This window comes from Balaenoptera ricei, chromosome 1 (genome assembly GCF_028023285.1).
Source record: "Balaenoptera ricei isolate mBalRic1 chromosome 1, mBalRic1.hap2, whole genome shotgun sequence".
NCBI classification, from domain to species: Eukaryota; Metazoa; Chordata; class Mammalia; order Artiodactyla; family Balaenopteridae; genus Balaenoptera; species Balaenoptera ricei.
The window spans coordinates 192570301-192595310 of record NC_082639.1 but is presented as its reverse complement, the minus strand read 5'-3'; the positions used below and the strand labels follow the sequence as shown (position 1 = coordinate 192595310).

Genomic DNA, 25010 nt, shown 5'->3' with positions numbered 1-25010 from the left:
GGCGAACCCTTTCCTTCTCTCCACCCGCCCAGGGCCTTCTCCCCAACAGGTACCTGTATCTGCGAGGCTCGGGCTGAAGGGATGGGTGAGCGCCAGGCCCAGGGAGCGGCGAGGGGATGGCAGAGCCGAAGATCCCGGGGCCTGCCCTGGAGCGGAGCTCGCCGAGGGCCCCGGGGCCACCTTCAGCCGGTCGTTCTCAGCTTTCAGCAGGTCCACCTCCAACTGCGGCAAGAACACGGGGGTCTGGAGCCTCGGCCGCCAGGCCCCGCGGCCCCGCCCCGTCCAGGAGCCCCGCCCCGCCCCTCCCTGCAGCCCCGCCCCGTCCAGGAGCCCCGCCCCGCCCCTCCCTGCAGCCCCGCCCCGTCCAGGAGCCCCGCCCCGCCCCTCCCTGCAGCCCCGCCCCGTCCAGGAGCCCCGCCCCGCCCCTCCCTGCAGCCCCGCCCCGCGGCCCCGCCCGGGACTGACCTGCATGTTGTGCATGGTCTCCCGCAGCTGGTCCAGCTGGTGGGCCGAGTTGAGGGCTTCCAGGCGGATGTCCGTGAGCTTCATCTCCTTCTCCCACAGCTCGGAGCGCAGCTCGGACACCTCCTTCTTCTCCGGCTCCTCCTCCTCGCTGCCCTGCAACAGGCGGGCGTGGGGGGCCGGGGGAGCGGGGCCCCTGGAAGGAGGCAGGGAGCGGCGGGCGTTAGACGCTGAGCCCGCGGGTGGCGGTAACCGGTCCCACTGCCCGGGGAGGGGGCTGCAGTGGGGGGCACTCACTCGGGGGCGTCGGTGCCCGCGGAGGACGAGGCGGAGGACTTGATGGAGGGCGAGGCAGTCTCCGTAGCCTGGTGCTGCAGTTTGGGGGACGAGGGGGCCGAGGAGTCGGGCGTGGCGATCTCCTCGATGTCAGAGTAGGAGGAAGCGGACTTGGGCCCCTTCTTTATGCTGAAGGCTTTGTTGAAGGAACTTCGGAGCTAGAACAAAGCAGATCCGGGGAGAGAGCAGTCAGAGCTCCGCGCTGGAGACGGTGAGGGCGGAGGGGCTTCTGTGACAGAGGCCAGAAGCAGGGATGTGTCGGTAAGCAGGCCTCCCCCAAAGGCTTCACTGGTTTCATGGAATACGGACGGGAGACTTGCCTAGGAATTCGGGCTGAGAGAGAGTGGGACTTGCTGCTGTGCTATGGGAAATTTCTGGGTCTTCCCTCCCCTGTGGGGGAGCCGCACCCGTGAAGGGACGGAGGGGACGCCCCGGGACACAAGGCGTGCCTCTCGGCGACCCCATCCCACCTTCTCCCGCAGACCAGCAACTGCTCCGTCTGCAGCCTGGCTCACTTGGGCCTCAGGACCCACCTCTGAGCAGGGCTCATCGGATCAGAATCTACCCACCAGAAACTTACACTACGATTCTGTGGAATCAACAGAAGGGAGTGGAACCAAGCTTCTTTTAGTGCCTCCTGTGCTCCGCACATTACAGGATGGTGAAAACAACCAGACACAAGTGCTTTCGAGTACTTCCACTCAAATGTCCCAGAATAAGGGACACCTCCCAGCATTTCCTCCAGGTACGCAGGGGATTATAATCTGACCGTAACTGGCTTGGTCTTGGGTGTTGACGAGCTGGGTGTTAGGCATGAGGGAGGGAGACCAGGGTTCTGTCCCACACCCGTCACATGCATCCATTTAGCATGCGCACACACACGGGGAGACGGAGAGGCGGAGAGGCAGCCGGACACAGAGAGTAAAGGAGGGGTCAAAGCAAACCAGATCGCTGGGACAGCAAGAGAAGAGAGTGCAAATCTGAGGGCACTCTTTCCATGGGTGTCTCCTGGAGCCTGGGAAAGCTGCAGGTGGTGGCTGGCGCTGCGGGCGGGGCGTGTCAGGGTCTCTACCAGGCGGGACGTAGGAAGACCCATCTGGTGATGGGGATGTGAGGGAGGGAGTGTGTGTGCAGGGGACATGCCATCACGTGGCTCAGAGTGTCAGGAAGCACCGTTCTCTGCAGAGATGGAGACCTGGGACTAGGACTCGGCCTTCCTGATTTTCAACCCGATAAAGACTTCTCTAGCCCCTGCCTCCCGGGAAGCCGTGTGTGCGTGTGTGTGTGTGTGTGTGTATGTGTGTATGAATGTGTTTATGTGTGTGAGTTGTGTGTGCGTGTACGTGTGTGTGCACATGCAGGAACAGATCCTGTGACACCCGTCTGCCGGGAGCACCCACCCTCTAAGATCACCGAGATCCTAAGTGGGAACAGTGCTCTGTGTGGTTCCGTGTCCCCAGAGCAGAACTGCTGGGCATTGCACTGTGTGGTGTGATGTGGTGAGGGATTCCGTGGTCAAATGAGTTCCGGAAAAGTGGATCCAGCAAAATGAACCGGGACTCTGTCCTGAGATATATGCATGTAGAAGGCAGCGTTCCTCAGATGCGAGCATCTTGAAGGGCTGGTGTGGAACTCACCTGAGGCGATGCTGCACTAAGACTCAAGTCTCAGTAATCCCCTGCATTCAGGTCCTTCCTCCCTGTGCCCCTCGGTCAGGCTCTGGGGGAGGGACCTGCTCCCTGCCTGCCGCCCCTTCTGACCAGGGTCTGCAGGAAGCTCTGCATACCCCTCTCTGCCCATCACGATCCCACCTCCGTAGCTTTAGTCCCCTGGGGCCTGCCTTCCGGAACGGGTCTCTCGTCTGTGAGCTCCCTGAGCCTCACTCACTGAATTAAGCATTTGACACTGCTGGATTGTTATCAGTTTTAAATGGACGGTATTTTTGTGTCCCTGGCAATTCTGCAGACTCCTTGAGCTCACAGACTCCGTGTTTCCTGTCCTCACAACACCCAGCACAATGTTGGGACAGGGTTTGAGTGGACCTTAACGTGTCTGGTTTGTCATGGAAATTGTGGGTTCACTTTCTGTTTGTCTTAGACGTTTATAACCTAATCCCCGAAAGGTCTTTGGAAACCCCATGGCTGCTCAGAGGGCTTCAGGCTTTAGAGTAACCTGAGGTCCAGCGCTCACCTCTCTCTGGTTCATCTCACTCCAGAGCTAAATCTTGAGGCTACCCCCAAACTGAACTGGCCTCTGGCAATCTCTTCCATTTGGGGCTTCTAGGGTTTGATGGATCAAAAGATCAGGGCGCTCGCTTTCCGGACAGGGGGAGCGCGGTCTGACTGCTTTTATAACAGGTGGACTTTGGACCGGGGTCGGGGCGGGCAGGAGGAGGCAGAGCCCTCCCGCTTGGCGCCTGGGCAGACCTCTCCTCTGTCCTCGTGGGGCGGCCGTGGATGGACATGCAGGGGAGGGCGTTAGGGGCTTGGCGGAGGTGGTCACAGTTAGTCTCGTGAGTGGCCGTCTCTGTTTAGGGGGAGGGGGTTGCTCTGGAGATGGGAAGGGTACGGCAAAGGCAAAGAGAAAACGGAGAGGAGTGAGTGTCTTACCTCGTAGACCTGGAAAAAAATAGGGATTTGAAGTCAGCATTTTGAAGGGGAAAAAAAAAAAAAAGAAGCAACACTTAATCACTCATTTCACACGGTGGCCCCTGTCTGGACTACACAAAGGTCTGTGGGGGGCTCATCACACGGGGACAGCGGGTGGCACATGCCCTCGTGGGGCCCCCCTCCTCCACACGGGCAGCAGAGGGGCTGGCGGTGTTTTCCATCTGCCTCGATAGTGTCAGAAAGGGCATCCCAAGTCAGTTTAGGGTTATCTGGGAAACAAACAAACAACCAAAACAACGCTCTCTGGACCGGTCAGGTAATACAAAGGTTCCTTTTGAGGTAATCTGGAAAGTTCCACAAATACCTCTCCAAAAAGTTGAAGAAATGACCTCCAGGAGCATCTAGAATGAGTGGCTTTGTTCATAAAATCTTCTCTCCACAGTATGGGAGTGGGTGGAGACAGATGGGGCGTTCCCTTCTGAATGTCTCCTTCTGTTGCCCATCAGATGTGTGCAGGGCTGGAGGGGATGGCTGGCGGGGGGGATGGGGGCGGGTAGCTGCGGCAGACCTTGCTCTGGGCAGACGCCACCAGGGGCTCCTATCAGATGGGACTCATCGTGGTGAGTTCCGGAAGGCTGGCTCCTGTGCTGAGGTGGTGTGGTCCCCCAGCGTCCCATGCGGCTCCCCGAAACCTTCACCTACCCAGCTCTTCTTCTTCTTCTTTTTGGCCTCGGCCTCCTTGCTGCTGCCGATGCTGGAGTGACTGGTAATGCTGTTGAGGCTCGAGATGCTGTCCGAGGAGTTCTGCCTCTTGATCCGGAGTTCTAGGGGCCAAGCACAGGGGGCGATCACAGACACGGTGGGTTTAAAGGAGACGGCGTGAGGCTTAGGGCAAGTCTCGCTGCAGGAGAAAGAGGAGGGACCACCCACCTCCTCGTCCACATTCTTCATTTTTTTGGATCATCCTCTCAACAAGCCTTTATTGAGTGCCAGTCACGTTTCAACATAAACAAAGGTTAAGGGATTAAAAAAAACAAGTAGGAAATGATCCCCGTCCTCAAGAGGCTCCCAGTCTAGTAGGAGAAAAAGCAGCACAGAATCCAGTGCCCTCGGCTTGAGCAGGTGTGACAAGGGGCAGCCCAGGCCAGGCGTCCACAGTCCTATGGAGACAGTGACCTGACGCCCTCAGGACTTTCTCCAGGAATATTGGCTGGGGTGTCCAAGGCCAAGTGCCCCGCATTTAACCCCCAAAAGCTTTAGTTTCCTCATCTGATGGGCAGAAAATCTTTTCAGCTCTCTGAGAAGGTCTGCAATGGCACCAAAATGACGCCCTTTTCTACTACAGAGAAGTAAAGGGTTAATAAAGGAGAAGGCCTTTGAGTGTTGAAAGAACCGAAGCTCTTCAGGTGGGAACATCGGAAAATGATTTTAGGGCTGAAAAACAGCCCCTGCAAAGGCTGTGCAGGGAGCCGGTTGTGCGTTGGGGCTCCTCAGGCTGGGTAGCAGGGCCAGGGAGGGGGGAACAGCGAGGGGGATGCTGGAGGACAAGCCCGGCGGGGCGAGCCCTGGGGGCCCCTCGAAGGAAGTCTGCCTTGTGCCGAGAGGACTGGGTTTTTAAAACCTTACTATGAAATCATTAGAGGTTCACAGGAAGTTGGAGAGAAATGGGCGGGGAGGTCCTCCGCGTGCACCTTTGACCCAGCCTCCTCCAGGGTTAGCCTCTTGGGTGACCATGCGCAACGTCTCACAAGAACAAGGAGAAAGGCGAAGTGGCAGGAGCTAGCCCAGAAAGAGGGAGCTAGAGGTGCCTCTCTGCAGCTGTTCCCCTGTTCAGTGCAGGAGACGTGCCTGGTTCTTTTCTCGCCTCTCCTTGACCAGCAATGGATCCTTCAACTCTAGTTTTCCCTTCATACCACAGGGAAAACAAGATCCTAGGATCCGATGAAGGAATCACCACGCTCCCAAAGCACATGGAAAACCCTTCGCTCCATGACCATCAAACCAAGGTTTGCTGCAACCCAGCGTGCCTCCAGTTATTTTAAAAGGTATGCAAACTTCTCAAGGGAATATGCTTAACCCAAGTAAAGAATTTTTCGTTTGTATAAAAATGGAGCTATGAATCCATACATTTGTTTATATCTGCATAGAAAATTATTTCTGGAAGGTTTACAAGAAACTATTAGCAGTAATTACCCCTGGGGAGTGGGATTTGGAGGGGGGTTCGGGGAGAGGGATTTTATCTTTTACCACACGAGCTTTTACTGTAAAGGCCAGACAGTAAATATCTTAGGCTTTTGTGGCCATTTGCTCTCTCTTACAACTACTCGGCAAGCCTGCGTGGCATTAAAGCAGCCGCAGACAGTATGTACATTAATGAGCATGGCTGTGTGCCAGTAAAACTTTATTTAAAAACAGGTGGTGAGCCAGATTTGGCCAATGGGCCAGGGTTTGCCAACCCCTAGTTCACATTTTCCTCCAGAACGTGTATTGCTTTTGTGATAAATTTAATTTACAATTAGTTACTTAACAACAAAATGAAAGGCAGCAAAACAAGTATCTATCATCAGTTACTTGGGGGTCCAATTAGCTGTGAGCCTGTCAATTAAATTTTTCAAATATGCTATATGGTACTTTTAAGAGCAAAGGACGTGCTTTAGAATCAAACAGTCTTCAAAAAGTTAAGAAATCTTTTGTGCATTTAAAATTTTGTGCCATGTACATGTATTACCTATTTACAAGCAAAGTAAAGTAGGCATCGTTGCTTTAAGCATTAGTTCTTTGACGGCCAAGTTGAACCTGGGTCAAGAAGAATGAGGAAAACATGAAAGCAAAGGACAGGATTCACTTATCCATTCAACACAAATATAGCTGAAGAATCAGGTGTACTCGGGAAACTAGAAATAGCTCGATGTCCCAGACCCATCGCCTAGGAGCTATGTTTGAGCAGTTACTTGTCTTCTCTGATCTTATTCTCAACTGTAAAATACATTTTATAGGGTTGCTACCTGCAATAAACGAGTTAACATAAGTACAATGCTCAGAACAGTGCCTGGCATACTGGAGGTGCTCAAAAACGGCTGGTTGTTCCTGCGGTGGAAGCTGGGGCAGAGCCCGCAGGAGAAGTGATGGGAGACGTGGACGCGGGCCGAGAGAAAGCGCATCCTAGACCAGGAGGAGGGCGGTGCTCCTGCTGCAGGGTTTGCATGTGTTCTCTTTCCCTTTAACTTGCTTTTCTGAAACGTTTCAAACTCACAGAAACACTTAAAGCACAGCACAAGGGAGGACACCCACAGGCCCTCCCCACCATATAACAACTGTGATATTTTGTCATATTTGCACCAGTGCACACTCTCTCTGCATACAGACATGCGCACACACATACACACACCCACACACAGAACATTTTCCTGAACAATTTGAAAGCAAGTTGCAGACGTGACACTTTACCACTAAACACTTCTAAGAATAAGAGCATTATCTCACAGCATCAGTATTACACCTAAGCAAATTCAAATCGCAATGATTTCTGATCTTAACTGATGTGGCTGGATCACTCTGGGGGCAGAGTGACAGGAGGACTGTAGCAACACAAGACTAGTTAGGAAATTACTGTGATAACCCAGAAGAAGAGTGACAGCCTAAGCCAGGGGAGTGACAAGACAGCAGAGGACAGAAATACAGATCTATGTGTGAGTTATGTGTAGAAGCTAACTGACCACACAGGGCGAACAGGGAGACATAAAGGATGACACTCCTATTGGTGGATTCAGTGACCAGGCAGGTGTTTATACCTGAAGTGGGCAAAAGTGCAGAAGGGAGAGCGTTAAGCAGTTGGAAATAGAGGTATGGGATTCAGGAGCGTGACACAGATTAAGAAAAGGGACATACAGACGAAGAAGTTGTAAAACCCATTGAGTTAATAAATGAACTCAGCAAGTTTGCAGGATTCAAGATGAACATACAAGAAAATCAATTGTATTTCTCTATACTAGTGATGACTGATCTGAAAAGGAAATTAAGAAAACAATTCTATTTACCATAGGATCAAAAATTAAATTCAGCAAAAGAAATGCAAGACGTATACTGAAGGCTGCAAAACACTACTGAAAGAAATTAAAGTATATCTAAATAAATGGAAAGGCATGCCATGGTCATGGAAGACAGCATTGTGAAGACGACAATACTTTCCAAATTCACGTACTGAGCCAATACAATCTCTACACCAAAATCCCAGCCAGATAATTTGCAGAGATTGACAAAGTGACCCTAAGGTTCACATGGGAAAACAAAGGGCACAGAGTAGCCAAAACCATCTTGAAAAAGATCAAATTTGGAGGACCCACACTTCTGATTTCAAAACCTACTACAAAGCTATAGTAATCAAGGCAGGGTGGTACCTGGTAAGGATAGACATATGAATGAATTAATGGCATAAAACTGAGAATCCAGAAATAAACCCATATATTTACGGCTGATTGATTTCCTGCAAGACTGCCAAGATAAGTGAATGGGGAAAATAGTCTTTTCAACGAATGGTGCTGGGACAGCAGGAAAGCCACTTATAAAAGAATGAAGTTGGACCCCTACCTCACACCATATAGGAAAAGTAACTCAAAATGGACCAAAGATCTAAATGAAACAGCTAAAACTATATAAAACTTTTAGAAGCTAACATAGGAATAAATCTTCATGACCTTGGATCAGGCAACAGTTTTTTAGATACAACACCTAAAGCACACACACACACAAATCGAAGAAAAAAAACAGGTCAATTACACTTCATCAAAATGGAAAGCTTTGGTTCTTCAAGGTGAAACGGAGCAGGACCCTGTGGTCCTTGCCACCCCCATGTCCTCAGCCTGCCTTTTGTGTGTGGAAAAACTTTAGCCAAAGAATAAGTTTAATCAGAGAAGTGAGAAAATGCAGAAACAAAGGAAAACAGTCAAAGGAGACCAAATAATAATAGGTTAGTGATTAAGCATAGTCAAGGACCTTTAGTTCCTCCTTAAGGGCTACAGATAATATTCTGAGCCGTACCCTGTGAGCTGTCTTATAGACAATGAGACCCCCGCCAGGTGGAAGAATTTAACTACATGATGACCAGGCTGTAGCCATGACATAAGCTGCCACAATTCCGAGAACTGGCATCAGGAAAATGGGAACAAACAGACCCTGGAACTGAAGATTAACTGTACCTAAAAGAATCAAGATGACGCTGGTCAGACCACTGATGACCAATTTTAAGATGACGGTCAGAGCTGACTCTGCTATTTCTGCATGTTGCCCCCTCCCTCTGTCTATAAAAGCTGTTGCCCACTGATTGTCAGTGGGGGGAGTCGGCCTTTGGACAGGTGTCTGTCCTCCCCACCGGATTGCCGGCATCCAAAATAAAGTAAACTTTCCTTTCCACCAACCTGGCCTCTTTATTGGCTTTTGAGCGGCGAGTAGCCGGACCCCACTTTCGGTTACAAAGGGACAGTATAAGAAAGTAAAGACAACTCACAGAACTTGGAGAAACAACTCAAACAACTTGGAGAAAATATTTGCAAATCGTATATCTGATAAGGGGCTAGCATTCAGAATATATTAAAAACTCTTAAAACTCAACAGTAAGGGCTTCCCTGGTGGCGCAGTGGTTGAGAATCTCCCTGCCTATGCAGGGGACATGGGGTCGAGCCCTGGTCGGGGAAGATCCCACATGCCGCGGAGCAACAAAGCCCGTGAGCCACAACTACTGAGTCTGCATGCCTGGAGTCCGTGCTCCGCAACGGGAGAGGCCGCGACAGTGAGAGGCCCGCGCACCACAACGAAGAGTAGCCCCCACTCGCCGCAACTAGAGAAAGCCCGCGTGCAGCAATCGAAGATCCAACGCAGCCAAAAATAATAAATAAAACAAGTAAATTTATTAAAAAAATCCAAAAAACTCAACAGTAAAAAGAAAACCTGATTGAAGAATAGGCCAAGGATTTAAATAGACATTTCTCCATAAAGAGATACAAATGGCCAATAAGCCCATGAAAAAATGCCCATTATATCCTTAGCCACTGAGGAAATTATAACCCAAATCATAATGAGATACCACTTCACCTCCACTAGGATGGCTATAACAAAAAAGGACAACAGCAAATGTTGGCAAGGATGTGGAGACACTGGAACCCTCAAGTTGCTGGGAAGAAGGACAATGGTACAGCTGTTTTGACAAAGTTTGGCAGTTACTCAAAAAGTTAACAGAGTTACCACATGACCCAGCAATTCCACTGCTGGGTATACACTAAGAGAACTGAAAACATATGTTCACACAAAAACTTGTGCATGAATGTTCATTGTCGTGTTATTCGTAACAGGCAAAAAGTGAAAACAACCCAGTGTCCACCAACCGATGATGGATAAACAACGTGTGGTCCAGCCATACAATGGAGTATTATTCAGCCATAAAAAGGAATGAAGTCCTGACACATGGTACAACATGGGTGGAGCTTGAAAACATTAAACTAAATGAAAGAAGCCAGCCACAAAACACCACATACTGCATGATTCCATTTACATGAAATGTCCAGAATAGGCAAATGCACGGAGACAGAAAACGGATTAGTGGATGCCGGGGCTGAGAGGAGGGAGGAAGAGGGAGTGATGGCTAAGGGGTTCAGGGTTTCTTTGTGGGGTGATCAAAATGTTCTGGATTTAGATAGTGGTGATGGTTGTAAATACAACCTTATAAATATGCTAAAACCCACTGAATTGCATGTGTTAAAAAGGTGAATTGTATGGCATGTGAATTATATCTCAATTTAAAAGAAAAAGAGATTACAGAAGCTACCGGATAGACGTGAGCACTAGGGAGAGTATGCACAGTCAGAAGAAAAAGCTGACGCTGGAGCCCTGGACAAGATGTCTTCCTTGTGATGAGAAAACTCTTAGGATTTACTCTCAACCGCTTTCATGCAGCTGTCTGTGTTAGTTGTATTAATCACGTGGCACCTTGCATTCTTAGTACTTATTTATCTCCTACCGGAAGGTTGCACCTTGTGACCACCTTCATCCACCCCCAGCCCCCTGCCCAGATCACCCCTCATCCTGACTTTCTCTAGCAAAGCTTGACTGGCTGTTAAATCCCAGGCTAACCTGTCACTTGAGCCCCATGGAATCCACGTGATCTCTGCCTCATTTGAAGAGTTGATTCATTCCTCTCGGAGAACCGAAGTGAGGATCAAGTGGGGTTATACACACGTCTGCGCACGCACACGTTTATGTCAAAGCGGAAAGTGCTAGTGTTTTAGACTACTTTCTAGGGCGCTTTTAGGTTCCTGGCAAATTTGAGCGGAAGGTACAGAGATGCCCCACTACCCCCTGCCCCACTACATGCACGGCCCCCCCACTATCAACATCTCCACCAGAAGCTACATTGGCTACAATCGATGGACCTGCACTGACACGTCACCGTCCCCCGGAGCCCAGAGTTTACACTGGGCTTCGCTCTTGGTGGTACATTCTGTGGGTCTGGAAAAACGGATAAGGACACATATCCCCCATCACCGTATGCTACAGAGTGCTGTCACCGCCCTGCAAATCCTCTGCCTGCCCACCTCCGTTCCCCGCCCCCAGCCCCGAAAGCCACGACCCGGTCACTGTTCCCAGAGTCTCGTCTCTCCCCGAATGTCATACAGTCGGAATCACACAACACGCAGCCTTTCCTGACTGGCTCTTTCACTCAGCAGTGTACCCTTAACACGGTCGGCATCTTCTCGTCGTTTGATAACTCGTTTCTTTATAATGCTGGGTGACATTTCGTGGTCTGGCTATGGCACAGTTTATTCATCCGTTCGCCTACCGCAGGACATCGGGGTTGCGTCCGAGTTTTGCTGACTGTGAATAAAGCTGCTGTAAACACCCACGTGTAGGTTTCTGTGGGGACATAACACTTCAGCTCCTTTGGGCAGATACCAAGGAGCGTGACCGCTGGGCTGTACAGCAGGAGTACCTTGCGTTTGTAAGAGGAAAGCGCTATGTTAACGACCGCCTTCGACAGTCATTTGAGGTCGGAGGTGAGGACCCTCTCCTCTCCCTCACCCTCTGGGGTGATGGGGTCATGCCCCTGCTGCTCCTCGCTGACCGTCCGAGGGCCCTCACCTTCTAGAAACCTGACGTGGAGAGAAATCCTGCAGTAAGCCTCTTTCCAGCCCAGCCCTGTGGCCGGAAGGCCTACCTTTGGGTGTGGCTTCTGAGGCATTGAGGGCCCCCTGAATGACGGCCTGGGCCTCAGAGTTCTTCTTCTTCAGAAAGTCTATGGTTTCCCGTAAGTCCAGTAGCTCAGTGTCCTGAGAGAGAAACGAAGTGGTGTCATGGGTGTGGCTGGGGGACACCTGCTCTGTGCCCGGCCAAGGGCTGGGCTCGGGACTCTCCAGACCCGATGGAGAGGGCAGGGAATCGGGGCAGGTGGAGGACCCAGGGCGGCAGGAGGGAGGGGGCTGGCCTGGCCTGTCCGTCCCCCCCCCCCCGGGCTCTCACCTTCTCCTCGGCTGTCTCCGCCAGGTGCCGCAGGCGGCATGTCATGCTCACCAGGCTCTGCTCAAAAGCCGCCACCAGGTTGGCCTGAAACAAACACGTACGGGGGTTCCCCAGGTGCCTGGGTTTGGGGAAAGGAGGGGACGTCTGTGGGAGATGGCTGAGCTGACCAACCGTGTAGGGGCTCTTACACCTTGGTTCCCTTTCTGGCCCGAAGAACATTCCTGGGGGGCCCAGCTCCTTGAATGATGAAGCGGCACAGACAGCATCAGGGTGGGGCAGGTCTTGGGAGGCGTCTAGAGATGCGACACCTACTGTTTGCAGAGGTGGGAGTGTCCCCTGCTTCCAGGGGGGCGTCACCTCGGGGGCCGTCGCTTTATCCTGGTGAAACTCCTCCCCCAGGGCCCCATCACTCCCAGAGAACGGGTTTGGGACAGCTTCCCACCCCCGCGCCCAGGGGGCCTCCATTCTTAGGTTCTGGCTGCTCTTTCCCTGATCCTGGGGCTGGAGCGGTAGCTTGGGCCACCTCGCGGCAATTCCACAGTCTGGCCACTAGGTGTCGGGCCGGCTCCGCGAGGGGCCCCCAAGGACCTGGTGGGGGGCAGCACGGGGAGCGGCAGGAACTCCGGCTCTGCCAGCAGGAAGGCCTGCAGGGAAGGGGGGCGTGCTGAGGCTGGGACCAGAGAGGGGGACGCTCGCTCCGGGAGAGGAACGGCCGTGGCTGGGGGGGAGTAAACTGGCCCTTCGAGGGATGGGCGCACGCCACACAGAGCTCTGGGGGCCTGCAACCCCTGCTTCCCCTCGGCCAGTGGCTCTGCCTCCCTGGGGGCCGACCCTAGTGTTCGCCCCCTGTCCTTGACACAGGCTGGAGGCCTCTCTGGTGCAGGCCGGGCTCCTTGGCAGGTCTGTGCCACGATGGGGTTACCTCCACCTGCTGGACCGGGAGCTCCTGCCTTCCTGGCCTTGGGTCACGTCTTGTTTGGTCCCTACGTCCCTGCCCGTCTGTGAGCGCACGGCTCCTCGGGGCTTTTCCGTGCCGACCTCTTCCCGTCTGGGGCTCCCTCTCCTCTGGGGGGGGCTGCCGCCCCACATCCTGTCCCTCCTCTGAGCCCCCCTCACCCCCAGCCCCACTAGGGAGCCTGTATGCCCTCGGGGCTCAGCCGGGGGTCTGGAGAAAGGCTGGCATGTGGGAGGGGGAAGGCGTCCAGGCTGTGCCCAGCGTGGGCAGCTGGGGAGTCCCGGTGAACAGGACACAAGGTCTGGAATCGGGGGACCCTGAGAACAGCAGAGAACCTTCCAGAATCCAGGACTCTGACCCTCAGTGAAAGCCTGTCTCCAAAATTCAGGACCGTCATGTCTGAGCGTTTAGTTTGTCCTCTCTTAGCCAAAAGGAACTTCCTGTTCTAAGAGAGTCACCTTCTAAACTCATTCCCTTGGCTCTGGCCCAGACTCGACAGCACGACACTGACAGGGTGTAAATGAGTCAGACAGGCTCATGCTCTCTGACACCCCTCCCCGGCCGCCGTCTCCCAGACATGAACTTCCTGGGCTCTGCCGGACGTGATGGCCTTGGGTGAGGCGCCAGGGACAGAAGAGATGGGTCTTGTTTCTATTACGATTCTTACGGGTCCCCAGCTGTGGGGAAAAGGCTTGATAGGAGCTTCGTGCAAGCCAGTAAGAATACAACTGACCAACTGAGAGTTTGGGAAAGAGAATAAAGAGAACACAGAGAACAACCAGTGTGGTGAGGACACCGCTGCCAGAATGTATTGGAAACACGCAAAACCGCGGTGCAGGGTCTTCTACCTGATTCCAGTGAGACCCAGGCCTGACAGCTGGGCTCCCAGAGAGGAAGGGAAGAGAAAAAAACCAGCAAGGACTGCGGAAATTGCAGACATGGTTACTTTGTGCAAACACTTGGAAAGCTCCGCAGATCCGGCTCAGCTGTTGTTTACAGCTTTGGGGGAAAATGGCTCTTATGTTCTCTTTGCAGCTCGGTCGCCGGGGAGAGGCTTCTGCGGCCTAGTTTGTGGGGCAGCTTCGTTTCTCCCCATCTCACAGGGTGGAAAAACCGAGGCCACAAGAAACGTATTCTGAGCGGATGTACTCTGGGCAGGCTGAGGGCGGTGACAAGCACGCGGGCTCCCCAGCTAAGCTCAGGGGCCCAAGAAGACAAGGCAGCTGTGGGCGAGGAGCCGGAGCCCCGGCTGGCCTCCTAACGGTGTTGCGGTTCCCAGATGCAGCCCCACTACCCAGCTGTGTGCCTGCCCAGCGACGGGGTGAACAAAGACACGGACGCGCCCCAGGGCAGAGGCAGAGGGTTCCCAGGGATCTATAATTCTGATCTGTGACTATTTCTGTCCACGGCCGATGGCAAGGCTGTTCCCACCTCCGCGCAGAACCACTGTTATAAACCCTTTTCTCTTTCTCTAGGGGGTTCACAGACCATCGGACGGGCGCTCATCCGTACCTATTAATTAGGGTGGGGGTGAAAATGTCTCCTTAGAGACATCCCGACTCGGAGGAGGAGACCAGTCCCCAGATCCTCCGCTGCCTGGAATCAAAGCCCACGGGACACCTCGTGAGACAGTTCTCCTGGGGCTGAACTCATCTAGTTTGGGCCCAGACAGCTGCCCCGGCACTCACGTTGGCGGAGAGCTGCGACGTCAAGGTGGCTACTTTCTCCTGGGATGACTCCAGTGCCCTGCGAAGCTTCCGGATTTGCTGCGAAGGAGAGGGAGACGCACTTACAGTGGCAGAAGAGGTGTAAGGCTCGCAAGGAGATGGGGTGCAGGGGTGTTAGGAGGCCGGGGCGAAGGCTGGGGACCCTACCTCAGACTGCATCCTCTCCTCAGCCTGGAGAAGGAGCACAGAAGGGGGGTGGGGGGAGAGAGAGAGAGAGAGAGAGAGAGAGAAGGCGGTTACTACAGAGGCAAAGGCAGCGCGCAGAACTCGAGGAAGCGAGATGCAGAAGCACCAAGAGGCTGAAGCCCTGGGGCCGGGCCTGGCTCCTCACGGGGTGGGCTCAGACCCCAGACCACGGTTCAGTAAAACACACCTCTGGAGCCACCTCTGCCATTGCCAAGAGGGCCAGGAAATGAAACTGCTGATCTGAAGACTAACCCTATCGCCACCAACTTGAAGGAGTAAAGCATTAGGGGCAGAACGAACCTAAGGACCAGCTCACGCCTCACGGGCAGACGCGGGCCCAGGGCCCACGAGGAACATGCGGCAGATTCTGCACACAGCGAGGGTTCTGGGGTCCCTGAGCGCGGCCCACCCTCCCGGGCACAGAACGCCTCCACGACCAGGGGATTCTCCGTATTTCAAAGGAGGCACAAAAGGCGCCAGGGTCGCTCAGGGATTGGAGGTGAGGCCGGAAGGACCACCGAGGTCTAGAAGCGCCCACTTCGTGCCCTAAGCTCCAGGGGCCCCCACCCCGCCCCGCCCCACCCCGCCCCCAGGAGGGTCCAGGGCACAATTTGGTGCTGGGCGGTGGGGGGGGAGAAGCGAGGCTCTTACTGAGGAGTAGGTGGAAGAGGCACTGGAGGCCAAGGACAGCACTGAGCCGTGAACTGCAAGAGAAGCAGAACGCAAAGGGTTAGCAAAGCGCTCGGCCGGGGAACCCGGGGAGGGTTCCCGGGAGGAGCGCTAAGGCCGGGGTTTGGGTTCTGATCCTGGAGCAGAGAGGGAGAACAGAACAGAGGACGCGGCTGTCTGCCCCGCCGAGGACTCGAGTTCCGGGCAGGGCTGGCCTGCCCCCTCTGGCCCGTGCTCTCTGACAGCCGGGGCGAGGGCCCTGTGCCCAGCCTGCTCCTCCGAGGGCGCAGGGGTCCGGGAGAGAAGATGCTCCCGGGCACGTGTCACCGCCTCCCCCATCAGGAAAGCACCGTCGCTGCTGAGGAAGAGGCAGTTCCCATCAGAGCTGCTCAGAACGAAACGCAATTCTGCCTGTGCCTCCTCTTCACAGTGGGGACCGTTCAGATGAGAAAAGTCTCCAAGTGCAAGACACTCATTCTGATTCTTCATGAACGACAGCCCTACTGAGAGAACCGGAGCATGTCGGCAAGGAAAGCCCCCGGGATGTGCGTCCTGATGTCACCAAGTCTCACCCCCAGAAAGCCGGGCTCCAGCTCTGGCCACCGCGCCCAGAGGGCCGCCCTGAAGCCGGTCTTCGGAACGTTCTTGAAAGAGGAATGAGATGCCTAATTCTCGTAACGCTTTAAGAGCTACCTCTGCGTCCCCGTAAGCGGTCCTGTCCTCTGATGACTCGGGGGATGGGAGGACGGTGGTGGCGTGCTCCGAGGGCGCCATCTAAATAAGCCTTGCACGCTGCCTCCCCTCCCCCGCCCCCGGGAGAGGCTCCATCCCAAAGCCCCAGGGCTAGATGGTGCCACCCAAGGTTTCTGGGCCCCCAGACCCTTCAAAGGGATGGGAAGAGCGAGCTGAAATGGCCCAACTGGATGTTCTGTGAATCAGACATGTGCGCGGTGGCGGCAGCGGTGGGCAAGGGGACCCAGCAGAGCTGGAATGAGCGTGAACCGCGCTGGCATGAAGTCTCACCGTCGTCCGTGGGGTCTCGGAAGGATCCTGACCGGATCATCCCCTTGGGTCTCTCGGCCAGGGACAGGGTGCTCCCCATTTGGGAGCCGCTGTACAGCTCGAAGGCCGCCTCGTGGGTGGGGATGCTGTTGGAGCGGGTGATTCTTGGCGTGGTGGCCGCAGTGGGACTCACTGGAAGGACAGAGGGGGGGACAGGAGAGGGAGGGGAGGGCGGGAGAAGAGGCAGGGGCGTCAGCTTTCGGCCCCGGGGGCGGGGCGCCAGGAGCAGAGGCGGATGGAGGGGCGGAGAGGAGGCCGGGCGGGCGGGGCAGCGGGTGTGCAGGGGCGAAGAGCCTGTTTGAACGCCCTTCCCTCGGGCGGCCCCGGGAGAGGTCACTTTCGAAGGTCAGGCTGGGGGCCTGGCAGCTTTTCTGAAACCTTCGCATCACTTGGATGTGCCGATGAGAACGGGGTGTCGTGTTTCTCTGACACACAACGGGCTGCCGGGGAGGCCTGAGAGTTCAGAGCAAGACTCAGATCCGAGTGATGAAGAGAACCAGCGAGAGACGGGGGTCAGGCTGTGGGGCACGCGGCCGGGCACCACGGAGGGGAGCGGGGCTCCCCGTGAAGCACGCCGCTCCGGGCGCGTGCCCAGCATTACCCGGGCTGGAAGGCCAGAGCCGGTGAGCGCGGCCGGGAGGCTGTGTAGCCCTGCTGGCCCGCAGCCCCGCCCCTCGGCCCCTGCCCCTCGGCGTGCATGCTTGGGGTGCGGGGGCTCCTCGGACACTCCGTGGACGTCCAGTCTCCAGGAAGACCTGGGAAGAAGACAACCCCACCTCTCTCGGGGCCCTTCAGCGTGTGTGAGGTGATGATCGTGGCTTGGCCTGGCCCCTCATCCCCCTGTGTGGTCTCCATGGAGACGGACAGCGAGCTGGCCCCGCCCTCCCTTTAATGGCTCTCAGGGACCAGATGACTTTCCCTTTAGCATCGCGCCCTTCTCTAGCAAGATGACCCCGACCCCTAGTTTTCTCAGATTCCCCAGTCGTCCCACAGGCGTGTCACAGGTCCTCGGGTTTTGCTTACTGCCTTCCTTCGCTCCGCTGAAAGAGGCAGTGGATTTGGAGACGCAGGAAGGAAGCAACAGGCCGGCCCGGGCTCTGTCCTCAAGGGCGCCCGGCACTCGGCCCCCAGGAAACAGGGCCGTGGGCCCCGGCCTTCGCCCCTCCCGTCTCTGAAGCAGAGTCGCCTACTGCTCACAAGCTGCCCCTTCTCCTCAGACACCAGGAAGGGTGAGGCCAGCACGGGGCTCCCTCAGCCCTGCCTCCGGGATTGGACGGTCCCGGCTTTGGGGCAGACCCACCTCTGCACTCGGCCGCTCACCCCCTGCCTCCCCAGCTGCCCAACGCTGCGTCGCGGCGCTGGGTGCGGCGGCTCCCTTCTGGCTGCACCGGGTTTTGCTCTGGGCCTCCCTGACGGCTCTTCCACGCCAACAGGCAGACTCTCTGATGCTGCAAGGACCCCACAGCCTGGGCCCAGGGGCCACGTCTCAGGTCAGGGTCTAGGCGCACTCGGCCGTGCGTCTCACGGTGGATGGATGAACTGAGACCCGTGAACCGGCCGCCACGGCGCGAACCAAGTATGAGGTGAAACCCAAGGCCCCGCTGCCCTGCCTGCCCCCCGGCACGGCGGTGACTGCGGACACTGACCTATGTTGGTGAGCTGGCCCTTGGCGCTCAGGGACATGGACAGCGCAGGGGGCGACGGCAGCTCTGGTTGGTCGTCGGACTCGGGCAGCCCCCCGATGGTGTGGGAGTGTCGCCGCTCCTTGGCCTCCTCCTGGGACTGGAGCTGGTACCTGCGGGCGGCAGCCGACAGCTCGGTCTGGGCTTCTACCACCTGAGCTCAGAGGTGGGCTCCCAAAGCAGGACGAGGAGGTGGGAGCCGTCGGGGCGGACTACGAGGGGTGGGGGGGGGGGGCAGCATCCTTCCAGACCTCGGGAGGGGCGGAAGGGCTGGGGGCGTCCCTGCGGGGCTGCCCGAGGTGGGCCGAGATGACGGAGGCCCAGGACAGAGCTCGGCGTTCGAACCTCCCAGCAGCAGGAATCACCGGACTGCAGGACCTACTGCCCACCTGAGTGGCCAGAGGTGGCCCGCTCTCCCTCAGGCTTGGAGGGGGGGGTTCTGGCGGGACTGGGGCAGACAGCACGGGCTGGTGCCGGGAAGTGCGTGAGTCCCATGTGCAAGCCTGTCTCTCCTCTGTCACCAGAGCCCCGGCTACAAGGTGACGCACACACAACAGTGAGCCTGGGTGGGCGCCTGGGAGGATGTACGGAACCAGGTACACGTGACCGGCTGAAAGGGGCACCGCATGCATGACTGCAGCCTGGGACAGGGCAAGTTACGGTTTTTCATGCAGACCAGGAGCCCCAGGTATAGGAAAGAAAAACACACGTAAGGGTTACCTGAGCCCCTTCTTGGGAAGAGTATTCCGATCCCGCTGATTACTGCGGAGGAAAAAAAGAGAAGCATGTGGGTCCATCTTAGGAACTAGAGTTTGGGACCAGAGGTTTGACGGATGCAACACCGGGACCCAGGGCATCCGACTGTGAGTCCCCCGTCTCCATAAACAAAGGGGAGGTCAGCCACAGCCGCCTCTGGGCTCACAATTTGAGAAATTTATCTGAGCCGTTCGATGTTTTTCTCTGCTTAGCTTCCCACTCCCCGGCACCACTCCCCGGCAACCAGGAATTGAACCCGGGCCCCGGCAGTGAAAGCGTGGAGTCCTAACCACTGGACCGCCAGGGAAGTCCCTCTGATTAGCTTTTTACAGATCATACTGTGGTAGATGAAAACCAGGATGTGACATAATAGGGATGATCTGGGGCCAACGATTAGGAAGCAGACGCTTCGGAGGGCAGGTTGAACCAGTCACGAGGTCTTGGGGAAGTCACTGAACGTCTGTGTACTGGTTCCTCATGTAGCAGGTGAGAATCAGAATTTAAACACAGAAAGGAAATCCTGTTCCGTAAGAGTCGCTGAGAAGCAGAGGAGGTTACTTAATGGGCACACAAGTGTTGAAGGTCACAGAGCAGCAATCAAACACGGCCGGAGGCAGGGGCGGGCTCGGGCTCGGCCCCGCCCACCTACCTGTCCAGCTGCCCGGTCCTGGGGCTTCCGCTCCAGGGCAGCTCTTCGGTGTTCTCCTCTGCGGGGGCGGCGGGGGGCGCGGGGGGCGCGGGGGCCGCGGGGACGGGGGCGCTGCTGGGGAAGGCGCCGGGCAGGCTCATGGGCATCTGGAGGGACTCCATGCTCCTGTGCAGGCCTGAGAGCTTGGGGTACATGCGGGTCTCTTTGGGGACGCCGAAACTGCTCATGAGCTCCAGGCCCTGGGAGAAGCTGGCGGAGTTGATGTTGAGGATGGGGGCTGGGCTGGGGCTGAAGCAAGAAGGGAGGGGGCCCCCGGCGGCCGGGCCCGGAGCGTGCAGATCTGGGACCTTCGGCGCATGGGCGTCAGCGGACGCAGGGAGATCCAGGCTGTTGGAGTTGACCTTGTCCAGATTGGCAAGGGAGGGCGGCTTGACAAAGCTCTTAGCCGTGGCCCTGAGAGAAGTGACGATAAAACAGGACATTTAGGATCGCGGAGTTAGAGAAACAACAGGCAGGTGGGATCTCAGCCAAATCCTGGTCCTGTTTCCTTGCTTTCGGGCTCTTTGCAAAGCACGGGGGGCTTCTCTCAAGGCCACTGGGAAATACGGGGGAGGAAATCTGACCTGGGCACCATCAAGTCTTAACGAGGGGGCAGCACATGCATAAGGGAGACAAGGGTGGGTGTACACACAAATGGATGTGTGTGTGAGAAAATAAAACAGCAAAACCACCCAGGCAAGAGCTCGGAGAGGCTCAGAGCACATCGGGGGGCACTGAGAACAGCTCCGAAAGACGGAAGAGGCGCCCGGCACCCGGGGAACAGGGGGGAGGCCCAGGGGCAGCAGGAGACAGGCCGCCCCGTCTAAGGAGCGCCAGGGCCCTGGGAGGATGCCGGGCGGGCAGACAGGAGGAAGCGCCCAGCCTGGGTACCTGAGGGGGGTTGGCGGCAGCTCGGCCAACTTGGGGGCCGGGGAGTGGCTCGCTTGGCCCTTGGGCGTGCTCTCCGGGGAGCCCATGCTCTTCAGGGACACACTGTCTGGGTCCAGGGCCACGGCCTTGGCCTTGGCCTTCTCCTTCTCCCGGTCCGTCTGGTTGACGGGGGCTGGGGTGGCCCGCCCGCCGGCCCCCTTGGAGGGCTCCTTCAGCCTGGAGGGCGTCAGGCTGCCCTGCCTGGTGCTGAGGAGACTGGGGTCGATACTGCTGCTCACGGGCCGGGGGCCGGCCCGCCCGCCGGTCACGCTCATGGAGCTGGACTTGGCCGGTCGGGGCAGGCTGCGGTACTGGATGTTGGAACGGGCGCCCGGAGCCAGGAAGCCGGGCTCCGCGCTGTTGGGCACGTCCAGGCTGGTCTTGCGTCCGTTCGCCGGCTTGACGGGGATGCCCGAGGACTTCTGGACCTTGCCGAGCGTGGCCGAGCCCCCGGTCTGCACGACGGTGGCCGTGCCTGTGGCGGGAGGGGGCTTCTTGTAGCCGAAGGACCCCGACGTGGATGGGCGCGCGATGCCCGAGGGAGGCTTCTTGGCGTCACCCAGGCGGTCGCGGCCGGCGTCCGAGGAGGAGCGCTGCAGGCCGGCGCTCTTCACCGCCAGCTTGCCCTTGTCGGCGGCCTTGCCCTCGGGTTTGCCTGCGGAGGGCGGACAGGAGTGAGCGCCGAGGCCAGCGTCTCCGGCCCCGGGAGGAGGGGCGGCGTGGGGCTTTAGGGTCTAACTGCGGGCGGGAGAGCGGGAGCCCCGCAGGCTGAGGACCCTTCTCGCCAGACGGGAGGGGACTCCGGGCGGGACTGGCCTCCGATTGTTTGTTTTGTTCTCTGTTGTTTTCCGCTCCCAGGGTAGGGTGTCCCAGTTTGGTTGAAACGGCAAAGGCGATCACAAAGATGGTCAAGAAGGAATGACGTCTAACACTGGTCCAGGGAGGGAAGGTGGGGGAAGCAAAGGACTGGACCCAGCTGTGTCTGCCGGTGGTTAGGGACCAGAGGGAGCCTGACCGAGGCCGAGGGTCACCAAGGGGCCGCTCTGGGAGCGGCATGATTCTGACACTGTGTCAGGACCTCCCTGGGATGGCAAACAAGCCCTCAGGAAGACAAGGGCATCACCCGCGCGTCCCAGGAGAGGAGAGGGAACCGCTGGACAGTGTGAGGCAGGTCAGGCCAGCCTCCCCCCTCCTCTACAGCTGGGCCTAGGCTTTAAGCACGTGGCATTTGTGTGCCCACATGTGCACGGCGGGCATCGTACTGCCCGTCTTCCCTGGCTCGGGACGGCCTGGGGACTAGGGGGGACGGCACGTGGAGGCAGCGTGCGGGCTGGCCGTCCCCCGAGGGCTAACGGCTGTGAGGAAGCCAGGGAAGCAGCACTTGGCCCCGGTCCCCCCGGCCCCTTGTCACTCGGCTCACCTGCGACCTTGAGGGCGCTCTGGGCCGTGTGAGTGATGGGGGAGGTGACGGCCACCGGCGGGGTCTTGCCCTTCTTCAGGGACCCGGGGTGACCCAGGGTGACGGGCTTCTTCAGTTCCCCAACCTTGGATGGGTCTTCGCAGCTCTCGGGCCGCTCCCGCCGCCACTTGGACGCCCCGGGCTCCATCTTCAGGCTGCCGCTGTCGTACTCCAGCTTCTTGGGGGCCTTCTCCTCCGACTCACTGAACCAGCTCAGCCCACTCTCTGCCAGCGAGCGCTTCTCGGAGTCCGTGCGCAGCTGGAGACGAGAGAAGGCAGGGTGGACGCTCAGGTGGGGAAGGGAGGACTGGGCGGAGGGAGGGACTTTGGCTGCCGGGCGGCCTGACTCTTCCAGAGCAGACAGTGAACCAGCCTTCCGCCCGCACCTCCAGGCTGCCAGAGAGGACGGCGCACAGATCCCGGGCTTCTCTTCCTCTCCAGGTGGGACAGCACTTACGGGCATCCCTCCGAACTGGCGTGGGCGCTCGAGAGAGGCCCGCCCACCAGGACAGCAGCTCATGCCTTAGGTGACTGCCGGGCACCTAGGGATTTCTTTCCACCAGCTCAAGAAGGACTCGGCCAAGGGCACGTGGGAACCAATCCCACGGAGCAGGTGAGCGGACGTGCCACCCCGCGCACAGGCACGGCCCGCTCTGCCCCGTGGTTCTCTCTCAGAAGGCGGCCTAGGCATCCGCACTCCCACGTACCACTATAGTCGAGTTCCTGCGAGATGCCGTCGGCGTGGTGGGCAGGGAGTTGAGTGAGGAGCTGGCGTTGAACTCTTCCGAGCTGAGGTTGTCTGAGGCATCACTGAGCCCGCTGCTGATGGAGCTGCTCTCATCCCAGCTGCGGGACAGGAGAGAAAGGTTAGCAGTCAAGACAGAAGCCACGGTGAGAAATAAAGTTCCCATAATGAAGGCAGGATGGCTGTACTCCAGCACACAGACCGGCCAGAAGGGGAAAAGCTTGGGGGTTAGTCCTGGGTTTGCCGGCAACGCAAAGAGTGATTTAAACGTCCTTGTAATTTGGTGATGTTCTTTCATAAAAGGAAGGGACTACACAGGGAACTCTACTCAACACTCTGTAATAACCTATGTGGGAAAAGAATAGGAAAAAGAAAAGATATACGTGTTAGACATACACTGAATCAAGTTGCCTTACAGCTAAAACAAGAACAACGTTGTAAATCCACTATACTCCAAATATATAATAAATATTAAATTTAAATTAAAAGAAAAAGAAGAGACTAGCTTTATCTGGTCAAGGAAGATGTTATATCTCCTTAACAGAAAGGTGTATTATAGACACAAGGTAATTCTTGGATCGAGCTAATCACACAAACCCATTTCCCGTCCCTATAAATAGCCTCCATTCTTAGAATTACTATATCTTTATTTCTAGATGTGTTCTCTAGGTGTTTCCCCTCCCTTTTCTAAATTTTTCCACACCTGATAACCAGGGCCGGAAAAAGACTGATCTTTTCTAGAGCCGCTTAGACCTATCACTTCTCACTGCCCCCCTCCTTATAGGGTTCACCCCATCCTGGGACCGGGTCCCGCTTCTTCTGGTAAGTGAACCCACTTTAGGTGCCGTGGCCAAGCAGAGGGGCCAAATGTGTGCTGAGTGGTTTCATTGCTCTGCCAATGGCTTGGAGTACCAGACTTGTGGTACCTGGGAGAGACTGTCGTTAAACATCTGTCTGTATGTCTTTATATCGAGAACCCTGGTCCGTATATTCAGAGAGCCTGACACAGCCTCAGTCACTCTCCCACAGTCGCTTGGCTATTGATTTTTGTGTTTGACAAGTTTCACAGTCAGGACGTTTATTCTTAACATGTGAACGAAATGCCTCCTCCTCTACCGTTCATACCAGTCTCCTCTTGGACCATCCGTGCTTGCTCTCACAAGTTTCTTTTTGTTCACACATTATTTTCAAAGCTCAAATTCCATCTCCTACAACCTTTTTCAAAGGTCCCATTTCCCAAGCCTTTCCCCATTTCTATTTCTTCCCTCTGGACCCTAAAAAGTTCTTCAGAACTTCCGTGTTCAGTTTTAGAGCCTCAGACTGAACACGGGACTTTAGTAATTCTGTGGGAATTCTCTCTAAACCCTCGCATTTGCGTCCACAGTGAGTTTGTTCATCAGCTTCACATGTGTGCTGAAGAGGCTTAAGATGTTTTCCGTGAATTAGCTGGTATCTGGGAAACTTCTCCCTTTAGATTTATTTTGAGTTCATATCATGGAACAAAAATCAGACACACAAGTCATCTAAGTGCTTGGCCCAGATTTCAGCTGGCCTCCGTCTGATTTATTTGCTGGGAATAGGAAAGTGGGTGGTTTGGACATTTGGCTTGTTGCTCTGCAGGGATTAATCCAAATACATTGAGAAAGAGCAAAGAAAGCATGGGGATTAGACCACACTACAGAGTGAGCTAGACTTTATTACTATGAAATATGGCCATTATTAAATGACAATCCACCTCTTCTCCCCCAACTTGTGACATATATTAAATCTCACATTTGTTCTGGGCTAAAACAACACCTCCCCCCAACCCCATATTGTAGAGAACACATACTGAGCAGGAAAGATCAATTCTGGTTTTACCATCCTATCATCCTATCAGCTCTCCTGGGTCAAGATAAGATCTCTGGCAAACAAACAATTTCTGGCCGGTCAAATACACAAGAAGCCTGTCCTTGCACAGAGATTAATTACGGGTAATCGAGGCCTTGGGGCAGAGAAAACTCCTATGGACAAAGAGGCCTTTGCAGTCCACCAACCCTAAAGAAACCCCTCCTTTGCTCTGCATTGACGGAAAGCCCAAAGCTGAGATGGGGGAGGGGTGTTTATCTTCTCAGAGACTCAGTTCCTCCTGGCCCCAAAGACCTCCGCTCCCAACTCACAGACTTTCTCCTGTAGTAAGAAAGTTCAAGCCTAATTACTGGGCAAGGGTGGCTACAGGATTTGAAGGTTTCCTTCAATT

General features: G+C 56.0%; 1 protein-coding gene across 3 annotated transcripts in view; it reads right to left on the bottom strand.

The window, feature by feature from the left end:
* Positions 1–25010, bottom strand: part of NAV1 (neuron navigator 1) — a 209986-nt gene that overhangs the window by 8511 nt on the left and 176465 nt on the right. For 2 of the 3 annotated variants that reach the window (XM_059943309.1, XM_059943319.1), the window contains 16 exons: positions 22734–22872; positions 21988–22285; positions 20529–21222; positions 19599–20051; positions 18914–18955; positions 18158–18306; positions 16473–16643; positions 15432–15484; positions 14742–14765; positions 14556–14633; positions 11913–11996; positions 11611–11722; positions 4110–4231; positions 760–956; positions 466–658; positions 54–222 (listed from right to left, as the gene is read on the bottom strand). In XM_059943309.1, the coding sequence (XP_059799292.1) occupies positions 54–222; positions 466–658; positions 760–956; positions 4110–4231; positions 11611–11722; positions 11913–11996; positions 14556–14633; positions 14742–14765; positions 15432–15484; positions 16473–16643; positions 18158–18306; positions 18914–18955; positions 19599–20051; positions 20529–21222; positions 21988–22285; positions 22734–22872 (2978 nt within the window). The remainder of the gene's footprint in view (positions 1–53; positions 223–465; positions 659–759; positions 957–4109; positions 4232–11610; positions 11723–11912; positions 11997–14555; positions 14634–14741; positions 14766–15431; positions 15485–16472; positions 16644–18157; positions 18307–18913; positions 18956–19598; positions 20052–20528; positions 21223–21987; positions 22286–22733; positions 22873–25010) is intronic. The other variant, XM_059943329.1, reaches the window with a different exon arrangement.